At 39.3% G+C, this 22184-nt stretch overlaps 1 protein-coding gene across 9 annotated transcripts; it reads left to right on the top strand.

Annotated features, from left to right (window-relative positions):
* The first annotated feature begins 5677 nt into the window (after positions 1–5677).
* Positions 5678–20598, top strand: LOC103701638 (SNF2 domain-containing protein / helicase domain-containing protein / F-box family protein). Of its 9 annotated transcripts, none has more exons than XR_603193.6 (9): positions 5678–6616; positions 11518–14160; positions 14240–14453; positions 14539–14817; positions 14914–14973; positions 15048–15178; positions 15302–15616; positions 18108–18257; positions 20187–20598. XR_603193.6 is itself a non-coding variant. In XM_008783779.6 (9 exons), the coding sequence occupies exons 1-8, from the start codon at positions 6057–6059 to the stop codon at positions 18252–18254; spliced, it is 4149 nt and encodes a 1382-aa protein (XP_008782001.3). In that variant the 5' UTR covers positions 5811–6056; the 3' UTR covers positions 18255–18257; positions 20187–20598. The 9 variants fall into 9 exon arrangements, 2 of the variants coding, with proteins under 2 accessions (XP_008782001.3, XP_008782002.3); XR_603194.6 differs by having other exon boundaries at positions 20171–20598; XM_008783779.6 differs by having other exon boundaries at positions 5811–6616; positions 15502–15616.
* Positions 20599–22184: the final 1586 nt, after the last annotated feature.

The following is a 22184-nucleotide window of genomic DNA, read 5'->3' as shown; positions in this document are numbered from 1 at the left end:
GTTAACTAGATACACCATCAATCTCTTCTTGTTCGCTGTCCCTTTTGAATCACCTTTGAGCAATTCACACCTATTCATTGCCACAAATGCATGCAATAGCATCATGCTTGCATTAACTCAAAAGACCAATATCACCTTAACGTGGAGCCTTGATACAGGTAACATATTGGTGCTTCTTAAAATTGCTTCAGAATGGTGTTGGTTCGCCCCTTTTCGGCTCCTATCTTTGAATGGATCTACCAATTGCTATCTCATTGGTCGATTTTTACAGGAGCTGGATAGCCATTGAAACATCCAAGGTGATGATGAGCATGCAGACCAACAATTTAGGTCCTACCATGACCTACAACCTGCGAGCATCAGATGACACACATATAGTGAAAACTAAATTGAATCTGATCTACGTACCTTAGAAATGATGAGAATTTTTTCTCTCTCTTGGCATCTCTAATTATTTATCTGTGATATTCAACAAATTCAGAAAAAAGTTGCTCTTTGTCATCATCAAGCTTTCACAGTCCTAATTTAGAGCACAACCATGGTATCTTAATTCGATACAGCACCCAGAAGATAGCATGACAGAGAAAACAGGGAGCTCCGTAAAATCACTCTGCAGTGAACTCTCAATCCCAAAGAAGTGCACAAAAGAGCGCAAACACTGCAGCACTTCCGAGCATGGTTTGTACAATGTATCTGATTTCCAATAATCCTGGAACCTGCATACATGCAGTCACTAAATCGAATTACTCATGGGGAAAATCTATCTAAAACAGTAGATGTCATAAACTCCAATCAACATGTGGAATTTACATTATGAAATATAATCCAGAAGAAAAAACGGAGAAAAGTGCATTAGCATGAGCCACACTCTCCCAAAAAAAAAATGCAGTAGAGAGAATTGGACCAACACAGATTGTTATTGAAAGTTTAGTTGGGTTATATCAGAATCAATAGCTCCAGTGAGATTTATATGCATCAACATGCATACAAGCACATATTTATGCACCATTAAAAGTGAAAACACATTCTACAACACTAAAAATGAATTTGAAACCATTGGTTTAGCATGTTTCTGTCACGCCCCCAACTCGAGATCGCGAGCCAGGGGTCGTGGCAACTGTTGTATATCCATAACAAACTCTTTCTACAAGCATGGTAAGCATGTAAGGCATCTCATCATGATATTATAAAGGAAACAGCAGAATAAATTTAAATAAGCAATGTTTAGACTTAAAATTAAGTAACTAAAAATGAATTTGAAACCATTGGTTTAGCATGTTTCCTTTTCGCCCTTCGATTTTGTTAAAAAAACAGGGAAAAGAACAAAAAAATAGATCATAGTAAGGTTTCTATGGTTCAAAAACTATCCATGTGGTGATGAATCCAGACATCTTTATTGTACAGAAAGACAATCCTTAGCTTTCTCATCTGTGATAGGTTGACATCATTTTACAAGATACTTCTTCTTGCATGTTTGTCCTCAAACTTTACTCGAATTTATGTGTCCTTGTTACTGCTCGCATTCCAGGGGACGATGTAATCAAAAGTCACTTGAACCAAGGATCCTATGATTCATAAGATATCAGTCTGATGATGAAAAGATTGTCCTTAATTTCTCTTTCTACAGTATGCTACATATTGTTTTCTGAAATACCTCTTGTATGTTTTTCATGGGTCAAACCTCACTCAAAGTCATGGATCACACAAATCTTTAGATCATCAGCTTAAATCTTGGTTCCATTCTCTTCTCCTTTTTTTGTATATACCAAGCTTAATGATGATATGGTCATTTCCCATGTTTTTCTTGTTCCAAATACACATTTAGATGACAAACTACAGCAGGATCCCAGAATGAATAATGACCTCCAAGTGGAACATGCCATGTACTGTGATGCATCAAAAAGGGGAATAGCTTCCTGACAATTTGCTTGCTTCCTTTCCTTTCCCCTACTTACATTCCACTATAATTTCTCCAGTACTGTAATCATAGATTCCAATGTCAAGTGCAAGCAATATACTAATAGTTGAAGCAATAACATTTAATAGCAATAAAACATTTAATCTGTTTGAATTCAAGGCTCAATCAGATGGAGGACTGGAAAATGGAAGCTGACCACAAAATGGGTCACCTTTTGTTGGAAACAAAAAGCATAATAAATGTCTGTGTGCTTCACTTTGAATAATCTCTATATCATTTTCACCAGTCATCAAGGTATATATTGCTCTTCCACTGCTTGAAAGATCTCCTAATCCAGGTTTAATGAACTCTCTCGAGAATGATTAGATCATCCGACTATTTTACAAGGTATTCTCCTAAGCCTAGGCACACTTATAGTTATACACTTGGGGTTCAGTAATCCAAATAACCTCTATACGTAGATAGCTGCCTGTAAAGTGCTCAAGATCTGCCCAACCAACGGAAGCCAAGGAAGATTAGATTTGGATCATCCATTGCTGCACATTGTGTGAGGACCCGTGCAGGCGTGTGTTTAGTCCCACATCGGTTATTCGCTGGGTAGATCTTGGGTACTTATACAGGATCAAGGACCCAAACAATACCTTCCGGCTAGCCATTTTGGATAAGGTTCTGAGTTGTTACAAATGGTATCAGAGCCGAGGACGGCTCTTGTGCGATGGTGGAAAGGGTGTGAGGCCTAATAGTCCCACATCGGAAAGACTCGTTCTAGAGCCTGGGCATATGAGGCGGGTGTCTCCTAATCCTGCAGACACATTTTGGGTGGAAAACAAAACCGGGGAGGGGTGAAGGATGCTTGCGTGAAGCCCCAGAATCGGACAATATCTGGCAGGGGAGCCCCGTGTTCCCCCCTCATGTGGCCCCCACGTGGGCACTAGGTGCCTCACGTGACTCGCAGAGGCGGGGGCGTGACATTTGGTATCAGAGCGGACCCGGCCTATAACTTATGTGGACTAGGGGACACTGTAGCACGGATCCATTGGGGTTGACCACAGACCGATCGTGGTGTTTGTGATTAGATTTGAATAGGTTTGAACCCTTAGCCTGACGAGGACGTCAGAGCTTGAACGGGGAGAGTATGTGAGGACCCATGCGGGCGTGTGTTTAGTCCCACATCGGTTATTCGCTGGGTAGATCTTGGGTACTTATACAGGATCAAGGAACCCAAACAATACCTTCCGGCTAGCCATTTTGGATGAGGTTCTGGGTTGTTACAAATGGTATCAGAGCCGAGGACGGCTCTTGTCCGATGGTGGGAAGGGTGTGAGGCCTAATAGTCCCACATCGGAAAGACTCGTTCTAGAGCCTAGGCATATGAGGCGGGTGTCTCCTAATCCTGCAGACGTGTATCTGGCAGGGGAGCCCCGTGTTCCCCCCTCATGTGGCCCCCACGTGGGCACTAGGTACCTCACGTGCCTCGCAGAGGCGGGTGCGTGATATTTGGTATCAGAGCGGACCCGGCCTATAACTTATGTGGACTAGGGGACACTGTAGCACGGATCCATTGGGGTTGACCACGGACCGATCGTGGTGTTTGTGATTAGATTTGAATGGGTTTGAAGTCTTAGCCTGACGAGGACGTCAGAGCTTGAACGGGGGGAGTATGTGAGGACCCATGCGGGCGTGTGTTTAGTCCCACATCGGTTATTCGCTGGGTAGATCTTGGGTACTTATACAGGATCAAGGAACCCAAAGCCATTTTGGATGAGGTCCTGGGTTGTTACACAATGAGCAGCGGAGAAGCTGGATTAGGGTATTAGGCATGCCTGGCCTTGTTCCTCCCCAAGCATCGAGTTACAACTTAGGAGTTACCAATAACTCTTTGAGTAGTTATTTTCAATTATATTGATTACTAATCTATGAGGATCCGCGTAGGCGTGTGTTTAGCCCCACATTGGCTATGCGTCGGGTAGATCCTGGATACTTATATAAGACCAAAGAACCTAAATAATACCTTCCGGCTAGCTTTTTTAGGTGAAATTCTGGATTGTTACAAAATAGAATCAGAGAGGATCCAACCTATGACCTATGTGGACTAAGGGTTACTGCAACATAGGCCCATTAGGACCGACCATAAGTCGATTGTGGTCTTATGATTAGATTTGAATGGATTTGAGTCATTAGATTGGTAAGGATGCTAAGGCTTAAATGAGAGGAGTATGTAAGGATCTGTGCGGGCGTAGATTCAGTCCTACATCGACTATACATTGGATAGATCTTGGGTATTTATTCTAGAATAATTTTATAGAAATACGATGGAGATGCCTCGGCGACGATTTCAATGCTAGACCTCTCTCAAGTGGAGAGAGATGCGAGCTAGAACTAGAGAAGCTCTAACTACTTATCCTATTTTGAAACTTTGTGAATAATAAATATGAAGCAAATTCTAGTATAATATCTTTTTATCCCCTACTAATACACAAGTTCTAAAAACTTTAAGCATGTTGATTTGTGTAAGTGTATAAATGCCATACATTACTGGTACTCAAAACTAAGTTATCAGAAGAAATGGTGCTTAAGTTTTATTTTTCACCAACCTACTAATGCATGCATTATAAATAGAAGGGGTGGGGGTGGGGAGGGGGAGGATAACACTGATCTAACTATTCAGAATCATTCAGCAAAAGATAGGTGGAATGACAAATTTGTCTTTTAAGATCTAACCTTATACTTGATGTTTTAAGTGTCTTGTGCCACTACCATATTTTGTTGTGAGATATCTATGCTTGTCTGCTTGACGTCTACTAGAATATGCAGGTACCCATTCCTCCTAATTGTTGATGCCAGGCCATGATCTAGTTGTAGCACAACTAATATAGATTAGCATTCCAAACTTTGGTCTTACTTGAGCCATCTCTCACACTATCAAAATCTCTATTCTTATAATACAGGCTTGAGGTTCGAAGCTATCTTCCTCGGTTTTTGGATTGATTTTTGCTCCATGTCATAAGTTCGAGTCTTCCAATAATCGCTCTGTATGAAAAAATACTATAGATTAGGACCGTCTCTAATTTGCTCCTCCAATGATGATCGAGGATCCCGATTTCTTAGGATCATAACTACATAATGCTTTTTTTTTTATTCATTCCATGGTGAAGATTATTGATACCATCCATGCATCGGAATCTTCTATATGCACAGTCACGTTCGTTACACACTAGCATACAAGTAAAGATGTAAATGGATCAGGTCGAGTCATGAGTGATTCCGACCCAATCCAATTTTTTATTTGAATTCTAATTTTGGACCCAGACCTATTGAGTCGGATTGGGTCAACCACTATAATTTTTGACCCAACAGATCATTCGGATCGGGTTGGGTCCAAGTTGGATCAACCTGTCCATAGTTTTAGAATTTGTGTTTGTACCCACGGGCTGCATGGCTTCAGAATTTATGTTTGTACCTGCGGGCTGCAGCCCACGGGTCGAAATAATTTTACAGATTTTAGTCGGATCGGATCGGCTCACAAAATTATCCAAATTTTAAATGGATCGGATCTAAATTCAAATCCGATCCGAAAAATGAAACAGATCCAAGTTTAAAATCTGACTCGGCCGCACAGATCTTCTAAACTAAATTGAATCGGACCTGGATAGGATCGAATCAGGTCACGAGTCAGGGCGACTCCTTTGCAGCCTCATGTGCAAGTAATCCAGCTATTAGCACATACTACATATCGAGGTTGTCGGCACCAAATCCAGAGAAGCGTTCCTACGCAAGTACGAGTTTTAACGACTATCCGGGCCCCTAGCTTGCCACAAGCCCCCAGTCTCTCCCGCCACACGGTGGGCCGTGGCCGTGACATCATCCTTCGGGATTTCCGCTTGGTCTTTCCGATCCGATTCCCGATTCCCACTCCGATTCCGCCTCCCACTCCCACTCCTTAACGCTCTTTATCGCCCCCTCGATTGCTTCCTGCCATTTTTTTCCTCCGCGTTCCCTTCATCCTCTCTTCTTTCCTATCCCTCCCTCCCCAAATCGCCCCCAGAATTCTCGCACCGTACTTCCTTCCCTTGGTCTCCAAACCCTAACCCTCTCCCAAAACCCTAATCCCCGTTCGCTACCCTGGGGTCCTCCTTTAATGGAGGACGGCCTTCTGAACCACCACAAGCTCTGCGGCTTCCTCCCCGCCGTCGTCTCCGTGAGCTCCCCCCAGGAGCCCCGCGGAGACGCGGCGCCCCCTCGCCCAACCCTAGCCTCCGGCACGCCCTGCTCCCTCTTCAGCGATGGAGCCGTTGCCGGCTTCCGATCTCAAGATGGACTCTTGCTGCTGGTCCTCCAGGAAAGCAATGTGAAGGCAGACCCTGAAGAGACCGAGTTTTCGATGCCGGATAAGGCGAAGATTGGGGGCGGCGGTGGCGGTGCAGGGGCCCCGGTCTCGAGTTCGAAGAGGAGGAGGAGGAGGAGGAGGAGGGGGATTGTGCTCGTGAACGGGAGCATGAGCGTGGTACAGCAGCTGCACGCGCTGAGGGCTCACAGCTGCTTGGAGATCGAGGCCAGGGTTGTTAGGGTTTCGGTTCGAGGGGATGGGGAGGCGAGGGCGGTGGTGCTGATCGATGTGTATTTGCCCGTAGAGGTGTGGTCTGGTTGGCAATTCCCCAAGTCGAGGGCGCTGGCTGCTTCTTTGTTCAAGCATGTGAGGTATGGCTATTTTTTCCCCTCTTCAGTTCTAATTTTTAATTGCTTAAAAATTGAATTTTACTAAAAAATTTGAAATTCAACCGTTAGATTTAAAACTTTGGTTGCTTAAGAAGCTACTGTAGCCGTCGGTTCCTTTTTATGAAGACTTTGCTCGTAGGCAAGGATGATGGTCGATGCAAGCGTATGTGAGAAGGCGAAGAAGTGGTGGGAATTCTTTAATTTAATTAGCATAGGTAGTGCCTGCATATAGTGTTGGTGCTGAGTTGCTGTGGGTTGGGATCTGGTCTTCTTTGACAGCCTTTTCACAGAAAGGCTTGAGGAAGTCATTCCAGATGCATTTGAAGATTTTAATTCTCTCCAATCGGGAACATAGTGTGGTTAATTAGTTTGCAAAATTTAGCTGCTATAACCATTAGCGTATGCCTAAAGCTTATGAGATGGATCTACAATATATGTAGCATGGAGCTATTGGAATCTTCTTTGGAGCAGGTTACAAGGCTCTTATTTGTAACCAAGAAGAATGGTTCCAAGAACCTTGATGAGCAATCAACAAACTATTGCTTTATGTAATTACCTTTTATGAGCTTCCCTTATATTACCATTGTTCCGCATAATTGGCTTGTTTAGAATTTGCATATCATTAATTGCTAGGAGTTGCAATGAGACATCATGAACTTTTGTTGTAGCCGAGGGTGAGATAGAGCATGGACTGTAGTACTGCTCTGAACTGTTTAGTTTGGGATGTACCGTATCATACCGGGTCGATATTGGTATGAAACTTATATTTAGGCTGGTATAGATTCTGTACCATTCTGTACGAAATGTACTGAGGCGCACCGAAGTATACCAAGATGCGTACCACCCGATATCGAGGCGTATCAACCATTACCAAGGTATATTGGCCACACCGAGGTGTGTCAAGATGAAAAGTAAGAAAAATAATTCGAGAGTTGGTTCGGTATTGTACCGCACTGAACTGGCAACTTATTAGATGATACCCGGTATCAAAATTGCGGATCTTTAGATGAAGCATAGATTTTGCTATCTTACGTTTTATAGATGTTTGATTTCTGTTTAGTTTTGCTGTTTTTATATAACACAGACTATAATGTGTTATGTTTGTCTTCCTATTTATGCTGTTTAGCTTTTTTAGAAGTTTGTCAACCCCAAATAGTTGGAACTTGGAACAAGGCTTGATGGTTATTGTTAGATTTGTACAATAAAAAGCACAGTGGCAGATTTTGAGAAGAGTTTTTGGAGGTTGCAATTACTTCATATGAGGGTGAGGGGTATTAAGTGGCTGGCCACAAAAGTTCAGATATTCTTAATTTTCTTCTTTTTTTTGGATAATGCTCCTTATCATTTCACTAAATATTATCTAAGGGACCTAGATATAATTGAGATTTGAATTCTTAATAAGGGATTGACTGGGACCTGAATAATTGCCTAAAAATTATAAGCAAAGCATTTCTTGTAACCATTGTTTAATATTTAGAATAAGAATAACATAAAGCTTTAATATCTCTTATTCTCTTTTTCTTCGAAAAGGTTGATTGCTAATGTAGAAAAAGATTGAGATGATTGAATTTGCTATTTTGTCCCTTATGATTATAATTTCAGGTTTGCAGTATCTGTTGCAATTTGAAAAATTTGAGATCAGATCTACGTAGGAAATTGAATAAAAAGTTTGATTTAAAGTATCCATAAGAAGATAAGAGGAAATAAAGAAGAGAAAGGGAGTGAAGAGAGAGAAGCTAGGAATTGTTCCATTTTTTAAAGCAATTCTCTATCCTGGGGTTGGCCTTAAATTCCAAGAGCTCAACTGAATAGTTTATTTCATTTATTAATCTGAGCCCTACTAGAAAAATGAAGAATATGAAATTTGTTTCCCTCAATCTACCCACACACCTTTCGGGCAAAATGATGTTGGTCAAATTAAGTTTCTTTAGCATACTCAAAAACTTGATAAATATTTCTCATTCATATGGGCACTCTGAAAAGTTGTATATTACTTAAATGAAATGAATTTGAGAAAATTCAATTATGCATATAGAAAACTATGTTTATAATTATATTAGAAAATTTTAAAAAAATTCTAATGCTTAATTCTAAGCTAAAAAAGGGTTGCGAATCCACTGGAATAGGCATAGGCCCACCTGAGGCTTACACCTCGGGCTTGAGCCTGGCTAGGCCCTGATCTAGCCTACAAGTATTAGGCTCGAGCTTGACTTGACTAAGCATATACTTTCATGGGCCCAAATGCTTAGAACAAGCCCTTATATTATTTCTTTACCAAAATTTTAGCTCGAGCATGGCTTGAAAATTGTTCGAGCCTACATTTCTAGACCCGAGCTTGTGCCACAGGCCTAAAACTCAAACCTAAGCCTATATTTTCTTGGGCTGGGTTTTTGGTCTGTTTGGGTTCACCCAACCTATTTGACAATCCTATCTCCAAACTCAACTAATCTAAAACTACTCGCTCACCTTATGCTACATCATCTATTTTCACTAGGCGGATCTTGTTTCACATATCTTCATGATGTTTATATTGATGTTTTGTTTTTTAGATCATGATCTCCTTGTGACTACTATTATATGGTGGCTTTAGTGCACCTTGACCAGCCATCCCAAGGCAATCTATCACCCTTTGAATGGTCTAGAAATGATGGATTTGTAAAATTGGCAAGGAATGAATCATCATAATATTGAATTTCTATGAAAATCATTGAATAGTTGAATCATGTAGATGCTTCCTTGATTAGGGATGCAGATTAGGCAAGTTGGGTTGGGCCGTAGATGGTCCTGAGCTTGGCATGGGTTACTATAAACCTAGCCTAATGGGATAGGTCAACTCAGGTTTCTTGCATCATTAGAACATGTCTTTTTAGGTGGCCATATCAAATATTAGTAACATGGCCCTGCATGAAGATATGGTGCCCGTATGCATTACCAAACCTCTAATGCGCTAGGATGAAACCGATAGTCTCCCCGTTACTACATTAGCTAGATGGTGCAATTAAGTTCCTCATCATTTTTGTGTCCTTGCATGACCATTGACACTGTCAGACCCTTAGTCGTACTATGTCGTGGTGTATTAGGATCGGATCATGTTAGATATATTTAAATAAAATTGTTCGTGCGAGGCCTTTTGTAAAATAGTTAATTATTAAGCGCAATAATTTTGGCAAATCAAATTAATTATTTTTTAAAAACATAAATAGCTGCTAGGGCTCCAAGACTCATGTCTGAATATATCTCTATCCTAATATGAAGACAATGCAATATGATAGTTTCCTTGTTGGACAGCTTAACCCTTACTCGCATCTAAGCCCAATAAATTGGTATATTCTCTTTCAAGGTATAATTTAAGGTATCATGGTTAGTACATAGGTTTGGGTCCAGTTTATTTATCCTTAGAATACAACAAAATGTCTTATCTTTTAGGTCAAGGGACCACGTGTAAGCTGTATACCTAGTTCATACCTCAATCTTGATAATGATTTTTGAGGTAGATTGCTAGTGTTGACCATTCAATATGATTGCATACCGGAGTGTCACTGCAAGGTCACTATCTTAGCAGAGGAGGAACTTCAAGTAATTACTATACATTTCAATAGCTTAGGAAATGCTTAGGAATATCCAACCCTCCTTATGGTAAACACTCCGACAACTTGGATAATTTTCCAGGAGAACTTGTGGATTCTTTGTTGGCTCTAAGGATGATCTGTGATTCATACCCAACTCTATCTAGTGATCATGCAAATGAAATCTCCATGATATATTTCAACCAATGTTCAAAATTGTATGCAAATGGCTCTCAGGGTCCCTACTTTAACAATGAATCTATAATTTTGGTTTTTAACTCATGGATCTCAAATTTTCATTATAAATCACCCTAGATGTTTATAACAACTGCCTTTAAGTAATCAACTAGATAAACTAACATTATGTGACTATTTTTACATATTAACACCACAAAATAAACCTCGAATTCATGGTACAATTTTGGAGGGGCATGTAAATAATGAATATACTTAAGATTTATCAAGTGTTATAGTGCATATGTACCAGTGATTCAACAAATGAATTTATATGCACTATAATGTAGGAATATATAGAATAGGCATAGCGCACTCCAAGGTGCTCATTCCTTGTATATGTTGTCATCAGATATCATGTTCAGGTTATTGTGATTTTGCGAAGAATTATGAGCAGTGTTGTAAAAAAGAAATTGAGTAATATCCATTTTGCCCAGAAGGTTACTACATAAATATTGCAAATTAAAATTTAATTGTCTAATACAAGTCATATAATTTTAATAAATATTATAATTACTTTCTTTATTGAATGCTAATGTTTTGAAATATAATTTGTCATATTTCTTTCTTTGTTTATGTTTTTTGAGAGTGTGCATCCGTTGACTCCAATTAACATTATATCCTGCTGCTCTTTTTATTATTAGTGGGAATTAATAAATACTCTCCTACTTTTATGATCGCAATCACTTTGTTTCTCTCTTAACACTATTTAGAGGGAGATTGTTATAAATTTGTGCATCTAATTATAGTAGGGACTCTATTAATAAATCATATTTGTGTATCCCCTTTAATAGTAAAGTACAATCATTTTGTGTGTTTAATCTTACCTTTGTTCATACACTATGCTGGAAGCATCATGAGCACTTATATGCTGCTGTTTTCTTTAGCTCCAGATAGCGGTTATTTTCTGTGACATTAAATGCTTATCATAGGGTCGCTGATTGCAGTGCTTAATGAAATTGGTTACAATGTTAAATTTTTGATTGATTGATGCAGTGCTTTTTATTCAACTTTTTGAGAATTCTTGCGAAAACTTAAGTTATTTACCTGCCCTGCTAATGCGAATGGGTTATATGTTTACAGTTGCAACTGGGAAATCAGAAATTCGATGCTTTCTTTTGATTGGAAGGCTGATTATTCACTTGCAGATGAGAAACATATTTGGAGTTGTACTGATTGCCATGTCCTTGGATGTGAAATGCATTGCAGTTCTTCTGATTCTGGCAATAAAAGGTTATTCGATCTTCATGAAATTTTTAAGAGCCTACCTAGTGTAGCGAAGGAAAAGAAGATGCAGTCTACTAGAATAGAGCCTGAAAATGCATCATTACATCGCGGTATCTGGGATATAGCTGATGATGTGTTGACTAACGTGTTAACTCAGCTTAGCCCAAAGGACCTTGTTAGGGTTTCAGCCACATGTCGTCATTTGAGGTCGTTGGCTATATCTATCATGCCTTGTATGAAACTTAAACTTTTTCCCCATCAGGAGGCAGCAGTTGAGTGGATGTTGAAACGTGAGCGAAATGGTGAGACTCTGGCACATCCTTTATATACACATTTTTCTACTGAGGATGGATTTTCTCTTTACATAAACATTGTTACTGGTGAAATATCCACTGGAATGGCACCTATGATAAATGATTTCCGTGGAGGAATGTTTTGTGATGAACCTGGATTAGGGAAGACAGTAACTGCGCTATCTCTTATTCTGAAAACACATGGAACTTTTGCTGACCCACCACATGGAGCGGATGTAATATGGTGCATGCATAGTTCTGACAAAAAATGTGGCTATTATGAAGTCAGTTCTAATAATGTCATGGCAGGTAACCTTTTTCCAACGTGGAAAAGATTGTTGGGGCAGAATTTGCGAAGGGGGAAGGTTTGTTCTAGTATGCCATCACTGGAATTTAGTTCAGCTGAGATGACAAAATCTCCCTTACGAAAGAGAGGCAGGTCAATGGGCCCTGAACATGCTGTGGGGCTGGCAGCTTCTTCCTATGGGAAACCAGGCATTTTATCTTGCACGGACACACACTCAAGGCCAGTAACACGTGTTCTTAGATGTACCAGAAGCCTGAGTCGTGTGCAGAGAAATCTCCTGGACACGTATGGAGAAATTTCAGGCTGTGACAAGAAAAGAAAGGCTACAGAAAATGTTGTTGACAGCACAAATATTTCAAAAGTCCCAAAATTAGATCACTTTGCAAAGGACATTGTCATGCCCAGATCGTGCAACAGTCACAAGGAACCTGAGAAGGATAATGCTGGTTTTGATTCTAGTGAGACCTGGGTCCAGTGTGATGCTTGTAGAAAGTGGCGGAAGCTATCAGAGAGAAGTACACTTGATGCTACAGCAGCATGGTTTTGTAGCATGAATAATGATCCTTTACACCAGAGTTGTGCTGCTCCAGAGGAATCTTGGGACTACAAAAGGAGAATAACAAATCTGCCTGGATTTTATACAAAAGGAACCTCACAAGGGAAAGAGCAAAATATATCCTTTTTCGCTAGTGTACTAAAGGAGAATTTTATGTTGTTGAACTCGGAAACAAGGAATGCATTACGTTGGTTGGCCAATCTTTCAGATAACAAACTCATAGAGATGGAAACCGTTGGCTTGACGCTTCCAATACTAGATTCTCGAATGGCTTCAGATAGAGATTCCCGTGGATTTCACAAGATATTTCAAGCATTTGGTCTTGTAAGGAGGGTTGAAAGACTTGTAAGTAGGTGGTATTATCCATCCAAGCTCGACAATTTGGCGTTTGATTTGACTGCACTAAGAATTGCTCTCACCAAACCGTTGGACTTGTTCAGGTTGTATTTGTCCAGAGCAACCCTGATTGTTGTCCCTTCAAATTTAGTCGATCACTGGAAAACCCAAATTCAGAAACATGTCAGGCCTGGGCAGCTCCGAGTTTATGTCTGGGCTGACCATAAAAAGCCTTGTGCTCACAATCTTGCATGGGATTATGACATTGTCATAACCACCTTTAACCGGTTAAGTGCTGAATGGGGCCCACGCAAGAGGAGTGTATTAATGCAAGTACACTGGCTTAGGGTAATGTTAGATGAGGGACACACCCTTGGCTCAAGTCTCAGCTTGACAAATAAATTACAGATGGCTATCTCTCTGGCTGCATCAAATCGTTGGATTTTGACTGGTACACCAACACCAAATACACCAAATAGTCAAGTGGCTCATCTTCAACCCATGCTCAAATTTCTTCATGAAGAAGCTTATGGCGAAAACCAGGAATCATGGGAGGCTGGCATACTTAGACCTTTTGAGGCACAGATGGAGGAGGGGCGATTGCGTCTTCTACAGCTGCTTCAAAGAACAATGATCAGTGCAAGAAAGATAGATCTGAAAAATATCCCCCCTTGCATTAAAAAAGCAACTTATTTACATTTTACTGAGGAGCATGCAAGGAGTTACAATGAACTGGTTGCTACAGTCAGAAGAAATATATTGATGGCTGATTGGAATGATCCTTCTCATGTTGAATCACTTCTAAACCCAAAACAATGGAAGTTTCGTAGCACCACAATTATGAATGTCAGATTGTCTTGTTGTGTGGCTGGGCATATTAAGGTCACAGATGCTGGTCAGGATATCCAGGAAACAATGGATATTCTGGCACAACAAGGTCTTGATCCTCTTTCAGAAGAGTATGTTCTCATAAAAAATTATCTTCTGTATGGATGTTACTGTTTCAGGTAACTAATGCATTTTAAATTTCCCATTCTATCTATTATTCATGTTTCAAGATAGTACTCTTATGGATGCTGTTGTTAGGTGCAAAGATTGGTGCCGTTTACCTGTTATCACGCCATGTAGGCATTTACTGTGCCTTGATTGCGTAGCTCTGGACAGCCAGAAGTGCACTTTTCCTGGCTGTGACAACCCTTACGAGATGCAGTCTCCAGAAATATTAACACGCCCAGAAAATCCAAATCCTAAGTGGCCGGTGCCTAAAGATCTTATTGAGTTGCAACCTTCATATAAGCAGGCATGTCATCTTGTGACATAATACCTTTCCATCTCCCCCTTCCGTCATCTTTTTTTCCTCCACATGGTTTTATGCTTTTATGCAGGATGCCTGGGATCCAGATTGGCAATCAACATCAAGTAGCAAAGTTGCATACTTGATAGAACGCCTAAAGGTTTTACAGGAATCTAATAGAAAAATTGGCTGCTGTTTAGATAAAAAGGATGATACAAAGGCATCCATAAACTCTCAAAAGAGCTCTTGCACTGTGTTCACACATCAGGGGACTGCTACAAGGCCAAATGACGAATCTTGTAAAATGTTACCTGAGAAAGTTATAATATTTTCTCAATTTCTTGAGCACATACATGTCATTGAGCAGCAGGTAATCATAACTGAGTATAATCTGTTATATATCATATGCTTGGCCTTGTAAGAATAAAAGTTTCCTATGTATTATTATTATATTATTTTTTTGTAGCTGACAGTTGCTGGAATCGAATATGCTGGAATGTACAGTCCGATGCATTCATGCAACAAGGTGTGCCTTTATGAAATGTTTTTTTCTCTATCCTTTTATATCTAGATCAGCTTATTCCCTCCTGTTCTGTGCAGATGAAGTCGTTAATGAGTTTTCAACAAAATCTAAGTTGCATCGCTTTACTAATGGATGGAAGTGCAGCATTAGGCCTTGATTTGAGTTTTGTTACACATGTATTTTTGATGGAACCCATCTGGGACAGGAGGTAATGCCTTTTTTGTATAAACAAATTGAAAACCTTTGAGGTTTGAACATGCATGAAAAGAAAATTTTGATTAACCTAATGTTATTTATCAACAGTTCTAATCTTATTCTTCCATGCTTTTAGTGGCACATCCCTGCCCTACTCTAGCGTTTCATTAAGGGGAAGCAACTACATTTAACAATCCAATAAGCAGACATTATTCTGCTGGAATGCTCATTCTCCTTTTCTTCTTTTTCTGTGATCCATCATCTTCCCTATGTCCAGTTTTTCAACACACTTGTATATGTTTTGACCAATAATTTGAATTTATTATATTGAATCAGCATGGAGGAACAGGTGATTAGTCGTGCTCATCGCATGGGTGCCACTCGTCCGATTTATGTTGAAACATTGGCAATGCGTGGTACCATTGAAGATCAAATGCTGGAATTTTTGCAGGTGATCACAGATTCTCCTTCCATTTGAGACCATTTTTCTTTTTCAGAAACTTGGTTAGTTTTGTTGCAGATTGCAGAAGACCATGTATTAATATTATTGTTAGTCTGCTTTGATGGAAATATCCTTAAAGCTGTGCTCTTTATTATTCCTTATATTTGGATGATGCGATAATCCATTCTGTTTCCCTTTTGGCTTATGGAACAGCATAAGTAGATCAACTGATTATAAGGTTAATCTGCAGATTGGCGAAACAGAAACTGTTTATATTTCTAGAGAATTGAAAGAAATGAGAAGTGCAACAAACAAGATACAACCAATGTAAAAGACACAAAACCAAATCCATTCTATTTGATTTTTGACCTATATATAATATTTGAGATACCGGTACTCTTACTCTATTCTAACAGCCAAGCACTGATATGTTTCTGGAGAAAAGATATCTACTCTGCTAGTGTCTGCTAATGTGGAGGAAAATGAAGCAACCAAATAATAGTACCTTCAAGTAGCAAGAGGGTGTAAAGGTCATTTTTGAGTCCTCAAGTGTATGTTTTTGGTAAATCATGAGGACAATCTGTCACATGTTGGATCATCATCATAAGACGTCTCCTTATTCTAAATCCCTTGATGTTGTCTCCGAATCCGATTCTCATTTATGTGCCCATGCAACACTGGCTATGACATGCCAACCGATCCCTCTTGCCTTCTCTTTTGTGTATTTAATATTGCAATTGTATTATAAAAAATTGTTTACCTCTGTGATAAATACATGTTCTATTAGTCATGAAACATATTTATTGTACCATAAGATGTTTGTAGTCATTGATGGAACATAGGTTGACCTTGAAATTAGGATTTCTCTCATTTAAAAATCCTTTCATGAAAATGTTAACTAGTTTCTCTGCTTCATCAATGTAGCATCTTTAAAAATCTTTAATTTTTTTGCGAACAAAGTGATCATCAATGTCTATGTGATTGGTTTTCTCAGGATAGATAGGATTAGCAATGATGCCAATTTCCTTCTTTTTGTTACAATAAACAAGTCTTTAAAGTTTAACCTATTCTTTAATAGTTCTTTCTATTGTTCCAAACTTTCCTTTAGTGCTATTGCATCACATCAAATTACAATGTTTTCAGTGAACAACACCATGACAAGAGAGCCGCTAAATGTATCCTGGATTAACGCAGTAGTGTCTCTTACCCTCATCTATAACTTCTTCCTCCAGATGACGTCTTACAGTATTTGCTTGCTCTATCAAAAGAATATCATTTATTCTGAATTTTTGTGCACAATTGAATCCTTCAAAAGATGCAACACCAATGCACCAATGGTGATGATATACAAATATATCATTGATAGACATTTTATTTTGTTGGAGTATCTTATTTCTGCTCATAGTCCCTAATGCTCATATCATTGACGTCTCTTCATCCACCATCACACCCTTCCTGGACCTATTAAACCTAGTAACTTGAGGATACTGGTTGTTTCTCTAAATTTATGGCTTACATTGCAAGCTCCCTGAAACTTGTGCATTTTCTTTCACATGACTGCTGGTGCTGTTAGGTCTTCATACTGATTAAATAAAGTGGTTTTTTGGCTGCCTGGCTATAGTGTTAGTTTGATATTCCATGCATGGGTGGAAAACACAACTTGAGGAGTTTGATTCAGGTGAGATGACAAGTTGGGAAATAGAAGTAGGGATTGGAGGGAATTTATCCTACAATTCCAGGATTTCTTGGATGATGAAAATCATCTTTTAATGCATTGTAGCATCTGAAATATGGATGCGCCTAGAGATTCTCACTGCAATTCAACGACCATGAGGAAATCCCCTCCAACACGTTGTTTCGAGTTCATCTTCTATTCAGTCTTGAGTTATGGGATTCACCATAACTGGATATTTACTTGCTCCGTGGTCCTTTTTACATGTCTAATGGAGACATAGTCCTCAATTCAGTCGCAATTTGCATATCTATTAGCTTTGTGGATCTTCCGGTCTTCCATCACTGTTGTGCCAACTGCAAGTAACATGATTTCCCTTAGTGCAGTATGGAGTAGCTTTGCTTATCAGTGGTTCTAGATAGAGATGTCATTGAGGCAAGTGAGAACAATATATGTAACGACCAAGAAAATTATCAAAACACCAAATTTACAATGAGAATTGTTTGGCTACAGGTCCTTACCCTATATCTTGTTTTTCTGATAGTTTGTTAACTCCAGGTTTTTTTAGAAATAAATTTTTATGTGAAGTATGTGCAGGAGCTCAAACATGTAGTTGTTTTTTCTGCATGCATTTTTTATCCAAAAAATTTACAATTTTTATCCTTTGCTGCTGCATCTTAGAACGTACTAACCATGGTTTATCTTTAACATGTCTAACACCCTAGTGAAAAAATATGTATGAAGCTACAACCATTTGCTGGTGTAATATTTTGGCAGAAATATAGTTCTATCAATTTTGTACATAACTAACTGCACTTGTCACTTCAGGATGCTAGTGAGCGTAGAAGAACGCTGAAGGAAGAAAGTCGGAAAACTGATCATGAGGGATCACGAGGTCATCGTACAATACATGATTTTGCTGAAAGCAATTATTTGGCTGAACTCAGTTTTGTACGGACAAATGTTAAGGCATGACAGGTATTCATTGCATTACATGGCATACCTTTACCTGTTGGTTATTCATAATCAATAAGCAATGACATGATTGTCAATTCATTGCAACACCCTAGGGGAGCATATATAAATAAGAGAGAGGCAATCTCTTAATCATATCCTGTTACCTAACATATATTCTGCTGGATCAATAATTAAATGCATTGAACATTGTATGCATTGGTTCTCTATCCATGTTGCTAACCATCTTGTAGGGGTAGCGAATTAAACTACTGTTTAAGCAGAGTGAATGGCTGCTCAATCATTTATGGATGTTTAGATTGACTAACTTATATCTTAACATTTGATAGGATTTCATTTAAACAGTGATACCACAGTTGTTCAAGTGTCCACTTAAGCATTTAACGTTGTTGACAGCTTTGGTTAAAGCCAAAACTGTCTTCATCGTTTGAAAGATGATTAAAGTGATAGATGGGCCCCATCACACCCCACACTTAGATGCAGAAGTTAGGACATGAAGGTGGAGGAAAATGGGAGAAAGAAAAGAAGCTAAACATGACTAAAGCAAGGAAATCTCAACTAGACAAGAGGCATGAAGCAGTTTTGACTCTGCATTTCTTTTGATAGTTGATTCGGGTTACAGGCACTGGTGATGAATCGAGATAGTTCAAAATCTTACTCTTAACTCAACTTACCAAAAAAGAAATTATTGAATAGAGGACACTAAACAAGGCCTGTATACTTGGTTGCTCAACACTTATTACCATGACAAGATGTGGGAAACAAAGCTTGCACCTAAGAATATCGAACAACTCCTTAAAATCCAACTCAATTGCCTCCGTCGCCCTCAGCTTAATCTCATTTCTCGGTACCCCTATGCTCCAACATATCTGACTCATGATTGAAATCTGAAAGAATTCTACTTACCAACTCCCTTGCTTCTTTGCATTGACCACCACTGCTAGTTAACCAAGAAAGAAAAATTGAAGTCAGTTAAATGCCTAAGTCTTAATTTCTTGAGGCATTTGTTAGGCAAGCTTCATTTCAAAGAATCAAAGAAATTCTCCAGAGGTTCACCAGATGTCACTAAAGAAAGAGTCTCATCTAATTGGTCAAACTTGAGATCTTGAAAAATGAAAGATGAGTAAATGGAAATGGAGATACTAACCTTTTCTCAATCCTTTGATCATCAAATTACCAGTCATACTTCTTAAACTTTCCAACAGAATGTGGCAACATTGAGCATTGCAACCAACGTCTCAAACTTTACATAATCCTTCGCATGTTGGCCACATCCCATCTTGTCATGCATCCAGCACCTGCCTACATGGTATCAAAAGAACCCTGCCTTTTGCCTTTTCCTTTTGGTTCTTGTTCAAACCAAATATTGAAAGACAAGCATCACATACCTGCATCATGAAACATGATTCACAAAGAATATTTCTGCCATCTGCATATTAAACTAGAGAGATTGATTTGCTTATGTGGAAAAGCCACTCAGAGGCCTTTTTTCCACTACCCTTGGAAGAGTACTGACAGGGAAGGGGTTGGGCTCCCTTTCTCGATCTCAAAAGATGATTGAAGGAATCACATTGATATTAATAGAGAATCAAGCAAAAATGCTGACCCATGCATTTTTTCACCTGATCTATTTAACTCCAAATCCATGAAACTCATGATAAAATGATTAAAAATCCCTGAAATCAACATTGAAATCCTATCAGATGCCTCTCAAAATAAATTTTCTTCAGCGTTCCAGATTCTCTGTTTATGTCATGAATTCACATGCTTACAAACAATAAGAGCACTACGCAAAATCTGTCAGTCAATGTTGAAAGCACCTTGCTCTACTCCAATCATCAATCAATTTAACTAGCAGCTCAAAGTCTGACATTGTGCACCTTATGAACAAGACCGAAAGGCTGAAAATTCTTTAGCTCTAATCTTCTTCAGGTACGAGGACGTTGAATGCAGCATCAAAGTCTCTGCACATCAGACCGCCCTTGATGATGCGAATCTAATTCTATGCAATCTTCATGTCTTTACCATCATCATCATCATCATCATCATCATTATTATTTTATTTTTTGGTTCAGCAACAACCTTCAGATACTTGTTATTGCAGGCTACCCTATGAAATCAGCCGCCTGCTTAGTTTGGTTTTATTTTGTAATTATTGGCAAAGGTGCCTTCCAAGTGCTACAGCCAAAGAGAGATTCCATTACAAGCTGGAAACATTCGAGGAATTCTTATTCTCCATTCCTTTTGTTGCTCTGTCAAGCTGAATATTTTTGTCAGGTTCTCAGTGTCAAAACAACAATCAGAAACTTACATTTTGCACATATACATCATTTATTTTTATAAATTGTTTCCCAAATATTCTATTCGTACATAGCAGCAGTCCTTGGATGTTGCATGAGCCTGTTATTGGGCAGGTTTAAGTTCTTTCCACGTCTGATTGATGCGAAAGATTATTGCTTTATATAAACCAGAGCATGTAAACCTACCTCTGCGCGAGCTAATTTGCCAGGAATCAGAATTATATAGCGTCGGAATAAGGTTGATGCGTTTCTTCCTAGAGGGATGCGGGTTTCTGTGGCTCCCAATGTCTTTGTTCGCTGTCATAACCGGATTCTAGCTTTCTTGGTTCCAAGCCTCGTTTCACGGCACTATAATCCCAAAGAACTTCTCATTGGAGCCTCATGATATTAACAAATGAGCCTGCCAGTCCCGTTTCTCATCTATAACATTTCTTTGGAGAAATGTGATTGAACAAATTTTCTTATGGGAGCCAACTCTGAAGGATGTTGCCAATTCAACATAATACAAGAGAAATTAAGACATGGGGGCACTCTCGACAGTCACAGCATCTTGCACTTAAAGCAAGATGAGCGTGTTGCGTACCAGATCTCCCAGAAAGCAGATTAAGGCAGGAGCGGAGAGGATTAGATAGGGACGACATCTTTCCTAATAAACCTCTAACCCCAAATTCCATTTCAATTGGTTGAAACTGAGGTAGTTGAAACTGGCTGTAGGAGTTCTCTTGGATTAACAAAGTGCAATAACATAATTTTTGTAAGATATTATCTACTCTTGGCATGAGGAGGGCCAAAAACTAGTTGAATGTTGTCTGCATAGCCTTTGCCGAAACTAGTTGAAACTCGTGAAAACATTATTTGGAACAACCCAAGATCTCACACAAAATGGCTAGCCGGAAAGTATTATTTGGGTTTCTTGATCCTGTATAAGTACCCAATATCTATTCAGCGAATAATCGATGTGAGACAAACACACGCCCGTATGGGTCCTCACATACTCCCCCGTTCAAGCCCTAACATTCTCGTCAAGCTAAGGGTTCAAGTCTATTCAAATCTAATCACAAACACTACGATTGGCCCGTGATCAGCCCTAATAGATTCGTGCTGCAGTGTCCCCTAGTCCACATAGGTTATGGGCCGGGTCCGCTCTGATACCATTTGTAACAACCCAAGACCTCATCCAAAATGGTTAGCCGAAATGTATTATTTGGATTTCTTGATCCTGTATAAGTACCCAATATCTACCCAGCGAATAACCGATGTGGGACTAAACACACGCCCGCACGGATCCTCACATTATTCATGTAAAATATTGAAAACTACTCTCAATAATTGAGTAGGTTACCATCCCTGAAGGAAGACAGGAAAAAAAAAAGGAGGGATTTTATAGTGGTTCAGAGCCAAATTCAGCTCATACATCCACTCTTCAAGATTTTCTTTTTGAAAATTTTACTGTAACCTTCATGAAACCACAATGTCAAAGGATCAGCCTCATATGGGTCTACCGCTAGCTAGAAAGAAAGGCCGAACACCCGAGTTGATAGTCTCAGTGAAAGGACCACCGGATCTGGTTGAAACTTGTCGTAAGAGTACATATGAAGTCTATACTCACATACGGCTCGTTATAACTTGT

This window comes from Phoenix dactylifera, chromosome 17 (genome assembly GCF_051530095.1).
Source record: "Phoenix dactylifera cultivar Ajwa chromosome 17, Ajwa_hap1_PhDact_Kaust_v1.1, whole genome shotgun sequence".
Taxonomy (NCBI): Eukaryota; Viridiplantae; Streptophyta; class Magnoliopsida; order Arecales; family Arecaceae; genus Phoenix; species Phoenix dactylifera.
This window is presented reverse-complemented; position numbering and strand designations above follow the sequence as displayed.

Excerpts from the sequence above, each read along its gene's own strand:
- LOC103701638 (XM_008783779.6), top strand. The coding sequence starts at position 6,057 with ATGGAGGACGGCCTTCTGAACCACCACAAGCTCTGCGGCTTCCTCCCC. Across the intron at positions 6,617-11,517 it reads TCTTTGTTCAAGCATGTGAG|TTGCAACTGGGAAATCAGAA; the intron begins GTATGGCTATTT and ends ATATGTTTACAG. Across the intron at positions 14,818-14,913 it reads TACATGTCATTGAGCAGCAG|CTGACAGTTGCTGGAATCGA; the intron begins GTAATCATAACT and ends ATTTTTTTGTAG.